Below are 7,830 nucleotides of genomic sequence, written 5' to 3' on the forward strand. Positions count from 1 at the left end.
TTAGGTTTGAAGCTTTTTTGTGCGGATTCGTTAAATATATCCGATAAAATGTCTGCAATTTTATCAATATTTTCTTGGTTTTTAACTAAGGTACGGAGAAGATTTTCCATTTTGGCAACTTTCTCTAAGTTGATATTTTCGGTAAATTGTTTTGCATTATGGTCCTCCCATTTATGTTTATAATGTACGTGACAATTATTTTCTACTGGCTTTGGTCTGACAATTTGGTTTAATATCTCTAACTTTAAGATAGCATGACCGTCCGAGTACAGTGAATCTAGGTGTATAATTTCAAACATGCTTAAATTTCGTAACATATTTGCAGAACATATGAAATAATCAATTACGGAATTTTCTTTAAAAGTCGAGCCTGTCGCAGAGTTTCTTTGAGTTTCCGTTTCGAATATAACATTGAATAAATTTTACCATTAGACTGAATACTATTTTCTTTCTCTGTCACATCGAACAGTTTAGATAAATAACGAACACAAAACGATATTTCCACACCATTTAATTATTGTTAATTTTCACAATATAAATTATATCTCAATAAAATCCAGTTTAACACGTTCACAATTTAATAATTAACACATAAAATGTCTGAAAGATGGAACTGTTAATAAATCCTAAAGCACTCTAAATAACCTCAGATGGAACACTAATTGAACACACAAACAACAGCTTTATATAGTATGAATTGCCACCAAAAACGACACGCAAAAAGCATGCACCTCATGTTTAGGAGCAATGCACATATAAAGAATTGGATTAGGAGCAAACTTAAAGAACAGAACATCTAGGAGCAATGTAAATAATACAAATGATTTCATGTACAAAGTAAACTCCTAAGGAGCAACGTATAATAGAATCAAAATAATTCATACTCGTGAAATTCACTACATTCCCGACCTGAGAGAAACCAAAGCGAATTAACAATAAAATATAATAAGCAATCAAATAAACCATATTTGAAAGAAAAACATCTCAACATAAAATATCATCATAATAACAAATTATAGCAGATATGTTGTATAAACAACTAATAGAAAACAAATGATAGCATATATCAAACATACAACCATATTTTAACAATGCCCAAAGTATATACAACATTAAATCATTATAACAAAGTCCATCAATTTTTAATATTCAAAATAACTGTGGTCCATGGAGTGATCTTCCTGCACAATTCTACCGTTAAGCCTTTTAATACGTGTTGTAATGAAATAGGCATTAAGCACAAATGTGGTTTCTAAAGTAGATGGCACGATTTCTGTAGTTGGACTGTCATCAGATAAGATAGATATCACTGAATCATTACATTCCGACATCATTTTCACTCGATTCACCATCACTACACTCCTTTACACTTTCACCATCATTTACATCACTATACTCCTTTACACTTTCGCTAGACGACTCCTTACTATCACTAGTACTATCACTGCTGCTGGTGATTAAATCACTGTCACTGGACACAGGATCATATGGACCATAAACGTCCATAAACTCATCGAGTTCTGCAACCATATCCAGCACACTGTCATCAGTTGAAATATCGCTTACAGGCGAACTCTTGTAATGTTTATTACTACGACTCGTATTCACTTGTGAAGCCCTTATACTATGGCTGCGCGCATCTGCCTTGTTAAACCCATGCGTTAGCATATGACTGGCTAGATTGCTCCTGCGCGAACAAGTTTTATCACAAAATTGACATTTCCAAAATCTAACATTGTAATGTTTTCCTCTATATGTCTTTTCAAATTTCTGTGTCTAGAATAGTACTTCCCACACTCATCACAAGATGACATGATTGATCAATGCACAATTCGGCGACTAAATTACGAATGAAATAATATTGAAATAATGATTGGGGAACACTTTGGATCACTTTCCTCGTGCACTACCTTGATATAGAGTTGCTCCTAAATTAACAAAAGCTTCCTCGTGCGACATGTCGCTATAATAATACCACTATAAAGGTTGCTCCTAGCCGAGTTGTTACGCACTGCAGTGTTTAAATAAACAGTACGCGATTAATAAACAGGAGTAACAATAAAATAATAAATTCGCTAAGCGCCCTCCCCCCTTAAAAAACACATATTTAATACTTTCAGAATATTTATTTTATACACTTTTATTAATAATTTGAATTTTACCTAATATCCAAATGTTCTATTCACAATACATCCCTTTGTCACAACTTTCACTTTATTATTATGTCACATTAATAAATTCAATGCATATGAAAAACACGTACACACAATCGAAACACTTGTGTTTCCACAGTTTGCAGAAAATATTCCTTTTAACAAATAATATTCACAAAATATTATTCCTTACATATCTCGAATAAACCTTTTTATTTGAATATCAGCATTTTCTGCTGCTTTCCTTCTAATCCTTTTTCCTTTTTCTTTGTCACAAGTTTTGTCACACATATTTATGTTCTATCTAACAGTTTTCGTCCTATCGCTTTTCTCAGCGATCTTTTAATCAGTCCCACAAGCCTTTCATAAAATCCGCCCATCCACGGGGCCAACTCAACAAAGAATTTTCACTTAATTCCTTTCGTTGCACTATAACTTTGTACATCATCACAATGCAATACTTCTGACCAAATAATTTCTGTGGTTTCCTTTGCAAGCTTGAAATGCAATGCATTATCGCACACAATTTCACTTGGCGTCCCTCTGCAAGCTACAAACCGCCGAAAGCAATTCAAAAAAGAATTGGTAGACATATCCTTCACCATTTCGAGATGGACTGCTCGTGTTACCATGCATGTGAAAATGCATACCCAGACTTTTTCGGTCTCACTTTCGTCCTTGACATACAGAGGTCCAAGGTAATCTAAACCTGTGCACGAAAACGGCACTGATTGTGAGACACGTGACCTAGGCAATGGAGCCATAGGTGGCATTTGATACGGACCTCCTTTGACACGTTTACACATATAGCACTGTTTTAACACACTTTTCACTGTAGCTCGCCCACGAGGAATCCAAAATCTGTATCTTATTGCACTTAACGTTTGCGAAACACCACAATGAAGGTTTCCTTTGTGAACACTTTCAACAATCAATTGTGTTACCCAGCTTTTATTTGGTAACAAGATAGGACATCGGGCTGATTCAGTCATATCCGAATTTTCTAGACGACCTTTGAAATGTAAAATGTCTGTGTCTGAGACAAAAACACCTAGGTGTTTTTGTAAGTTGTTGCCTTTCTTTTGTTTATGTGAATTAAACACTTCGTCAAAATGGCTTCTCTGAATGTACAACAACCACATTGTTTCAGCCTTTTCTATTTCCTCACTTGTGAGTGGTCCACTAAGAGGTTTTCTCTTCAGTTTGTTCACAAACCTTTGAGCTGTTGCTGTAACACGAACGCGTTTCGTCAATGACGAATATCTTTTTGGATCAATACCAAATGGTGAGCATATTGCTTGGAAACTAACCGACTTGTCACTTATCAAGCAACTTTCATCATTCGACTGTTTCGGTTTTCTTCACTTCCGATTCGAAATCACATTTCACATTTGCACATTCCACATTCACATTTTCAGTAATTGGCCACTCTGATTGCGGTGATAGCAACCACTCTGGTCCATTCCACCACAGTACACTATTTGACAATTTGCCTAACTCACATCCACGACTAGCAATATCTGCCGGGTTGTTTGAAGATTTAACATATTGAAACGTTATATCCGTGTGAGTTTTTATCTGCTTCACTCTGTTACTCACGAACACCGACAATGGCTTTGAGGTCACGATCCATTTCAATGCACACTGTGAATCACTAAACACGTAAGTATTCGCTAGTGGTACCCGAAGTTGTTTCCGAACAAAATCCGCACTTCTCACCGCTATCAATATCGCAAGCAGTTCTAACCTCGGTATTGTATTTCCGGATATAGGTGCAAGACGGGTTTTGGAAAACAACAATTCTGATCTCTTTTCACTTCCACAGTGTTGCACAAGGAACAACGTTGTTGCATATGCTTTGCTTGAGGCGTCACAAAAGCAAACTAGATAGCTCACAACATCACTTTTATCCTCAGTTTTCACAGTAACACATCGTTTAATAACGTGTTCACTAACTTTCAGCAAATCATCCCTAATTTCAGACCACTGTTTCACATCACTTTCACATAGTTTATCATCCCAGTCTAGATGTTTAATCCAGAGATTCTGAAGCAATAACTTTCCTCTTACAATCACCGGTAAAAAAAGACCAAGTGGGTCAAAGGTCGAGGCAACTTGCTTTAACACTGCACGTTTTGTGATATCACCGTTCACACTCTTTGTATTCTTAAATCCCAACGTATCACTCGTTTTGTCCCATGACATACCCAACACTGGCACAACATCACCTGTAGCTACATCCAAACTAGGAAGCACACTGATGAAGTGATGCGTCATTTGAAGCCCATTCTCTGAGATTCATGCTTGCTTCAGAGAAAATTTGTTTAGATTCTTTGTACAAATCACTTGCTTCACTAACTGAATCCACTCCTGTGATAACGTTATCCATATAAATGCCATCTCTGAGTTGTTGTGCAATCTCACTGTCGCATGTTTCTAAATGATAGTCCATCGTTGCTCCTAGAATGAACGGACTTGATATTATACCAAATGGTACTCTACAAAAACGGTATTCCTGTATGTTATATGGATCTGTTGATGGCGACGAAATATCCTTCAGCCATAAAAAGCGTGTAACGTCGCGTTGACTTTTCTGCAGTCCAATCTGCAAGAATGCTTTTTCAATGTCAGCGACAATACCAATTTTGTGTAATCTGAACCGCATAAGCAACCCGCACAAATCACGAAGCATCACGGGACCCCTATACAGACACTCGTTAAGACTTCTATTGTCGGATCGCGTTTTGGCGGACGCGTCATAAACTACCCGTAACTTTGTCGTTGCTTTGTCTGGTTTAATGACGGCATGATGTGGGATATAGTGGCAAATCCCATCTCTGAACTTCCTTTCAACCTTTTCAATTATATTTTTGTCTAATTGGTCGACAATCACATCGTTATATTTGTTGAGTATATCCGGTTTACTCTGAAACTTGGAGACCAATGACTTCAATCGCCCAACTGCCAATGGACGATTATCTGGGATATCTGGGTTTTCATCCTTCCATGGCCACTTGACACTGTATCTATTATCTTGAAATATCAGATTGTCCTTAAAATGATTCATTACTGTATCATCTTCAGTGTTGAAACTTAAATCTTTAATTCCAATCGATTCTAACTGCCAGAAATCCTCAAGATTTGGTTGACACGGTATGGAATCATCTAAGTTTGTAAACACTTCTGTTTTTGAGATGTTTTGACCATGGGTTAGAATAAGCATGTTTGCTTCACTGCTTTCTTCATTCACTTCATTGGTTCTCCCCGTCAAAATCCAGCCAAACTTGGATGCTAATAAATACAACCCTGGTTGTATTTCAATCTTATGTCCCAAAATAATATCCAAATAGAAATCATTTCCTATCAGCAAATCTATTGTGTCTGTTTCGATTTCTGTTGGAACAGTATCGGCTAAATCCATACTTTGTGTTAATTCCTTAAAGCTTTTCATTTCTGTAACATTCACTGGTTTTCTATATATTGATCCTGTAATATTTGGAACAATGTTCGCGGTTATCTTCATATCACCGCCTCCTTTCATTTCCAAGACCACTTTGGTTGGGGAAGTTTTTATAACTTTCTCTTTTTCACTACCGAAGGTGACCAATCTAATTTCCTGTTCTTCTTCCCTTTGCAAATCTAACGTTCTCGCTAAGCGTTCTGTAACATACGTGCGCTGTGAACCAGAATCTAATAATATTCTTATATTTTGTTGTTTTCTGCTTGAAGGGCTTTTAACTTTTGTTCGCACAGTTTGTATCAGAACAACTTCATTCGATGAAAGTAGGGCATTTTCACTTATCGGTATACTTGTCTCCTCTCTATTTTCACCAACTACTTCATCACACACATTCACACTTTCTCTAACTACACGTTTGATTAACTTTTGGGGGCACAAACTGCGATGATGCGAATTTTTCTCCTTACAATGAACACATTCCCCTTTAGTTTTGCACTCATTGGACATATGTCCTTCCCTTAAACACTTATAACAACTTCCTTTTAGTCTTTGTTTTCTTTCATCGATGATTTTGTACCTTGGACACTCATCGCTCCAGTGTTTGCTGGAACAATAACGACACGTTTGCTTGTCCCTTACACTTGCACTTGCTGTCAAGGCTTCTGCTGAATTCCTTTGCACAGATTTATGTTGGTTATATCCATGGTTCCCAAACATTTTCCTTTGTTGCAACATTGGCCTTTTATGACCTCCAAATGAATTCCGATTTGAATTTAGAGGTTTCACATTTTCCCTTGGTACTTTTTCGGCACTTTCACAAGCACTCACATATTCCTTTAACAAGTCCCGTAACTTTGCAACACTCCACTTTTCCTTTGTTCCTTTTTGCACTTCAAGATGACGACATTTGTTGGTAACTTTGATTTTATCACTGACACAAATATATCTTGGTTAATATCCTGTTGGAGTACTTCTAAGCTTCTCAAATGTTTATCTACAGTGTCTAACAATCCTCGCAAGCTCTCAACCGAGTCAGTGGCTGGCTTTAAATTGATCATTTTATTGTAATGTGTGTCTACTGTTTCTTGGATATTGTCATATCTTTCCTTCAATAGTTCTATACTCACTCCATAGTTCTCATTTGTAAGAGCCAACCCTGCAATTGTACTTCTGGCTTCACCTGTAAGTTTGCTTCTTAAATAATTAAACTTATCTATATCACTCAAGCTGTCATTCGAATGCACTGAATTCACAAAGGACTGCCAAAATTCTAACCACCCCAATCTGTTTTCACTAAAGCTAACGAGTTCCAATTTCGGTAATTTCACAGAACATGCACCCTTTGTTTTTGCATTTTTCTGTTGATTAGCTAAAATCTCTTTCTGTAACTCCATTTGCATTTCCAAAAGTTTGCACATTTCACTCTGCATGTTAATTTTACCCTCATCCTCTTTCACCTCATCTTCAGGCATCTCACTGGTCTTTGTTTTCAATAACTCTAGCTTAGAGCACATATTAACAGCAGAATCACATACATTGTTATCTTCATCAATCATATCATTCATCATCTTTTCTCCCTTTTCATCTTGTTCACCCACTGCTTCAATGATTAGTCCAGTTTGATTTTCTAGTTTTGAAACATAGAGTTCCATCTTTTCTATCGACACCTCAATAGCTTTTAACATCTTTTCTTTATCACGAATATCCTTTTGAAGTAGGAAAGAGGCTTGATTAACCCCTGCTTTCAGGGTGTTGTAATGACGTGTTCTTACGCCTTTCATATATCGTAATGAAGACATTTTTATCACTTTAAGAGATTTAACACTTTTAAACTGTAGTATAAATCACTTTAATCACGATTTTACTTTCAAATCACTTTGCACAATCACATAGACTCATCAATGTGTCACTTAAAATTTCTATACCCACACGATCATTTTCTTTACTATCGTTGTAATAATTTTCTTTAAACATACTACACTGTTATAACACACAACTTTTAACACATGTCACTATAGACACTTCACTTTTAAGCACATTTATTTTATCATTTATCCTTCAAACACAAACCATTTCACTTTTATCCTTTTATGCCATTGAAACGATAAGCTAAAACATATCACTCTGTAGTACGTTATTCACTTTCACATAGCACTGCACTTTAGACTTTTCACAACACCACTTTATTTTTGCTTTAATAACACAATACTTTGGTTG

General features: G+C 36.2%; 1 protein-coding gene across 1 annotated transcript; it reads right to left on the reverse strand.

Annotated features, from left to right (window-relative positions):
• Positions 1–4,398: 4,398 nt before the first annotated feature.
• On the reverse strand, positions 4,399–7,298 carry LOC128216176 (uncharacterized). Its single transcript, XM_052922753.1, has 2 exons — positions 7,055–7,298; positions 4,399–5,813 (listed from the first exon to the last, which is right to left on the reverse strand). Exons 1-2 carry the CDS (start codon positions 7,296–7,298, stop codon positions 4,399–4,401), a joined length of 1,659 nt encoding a protein of 552 aa, XP_052778713.1.
• Between the last annotated feature and the right edge of the window lie 532 nt (positions 7,299–7,830).

The sequence above is a fragment of the Mya arenaria genome, chromosome 14, assembly GCF_026914265.1.
Source record: "Mya arenaria isolate MELC-2E11 chromosome 14, ASM2691426v1".
In the NCBI taxonomy this organism is placed as follows: domain Eukaryota; kingdom Metazoa; phylum Mollusca; class Bivalvia; order Myida; family Myidae; genus Mya; species Mya arenaria.

Bases quoted from the DNA above. Each gene is read 5' to 3' on its own strand.
- LOC128216176 (XM_052922753.1), bottom strand. From the start codon at position 7,298: ATGTTAAAAGCTATTGAGGTGTCGATAGAAAAGATGGAACTCTATGTT. The intron at 5,814-7,054 runs GTAAAATTAACA...CGTATGTTACAG, and splicing joins TGAGGTGAAAGAGGATGAGG to AACGCTTAGCGAGAACGTTA.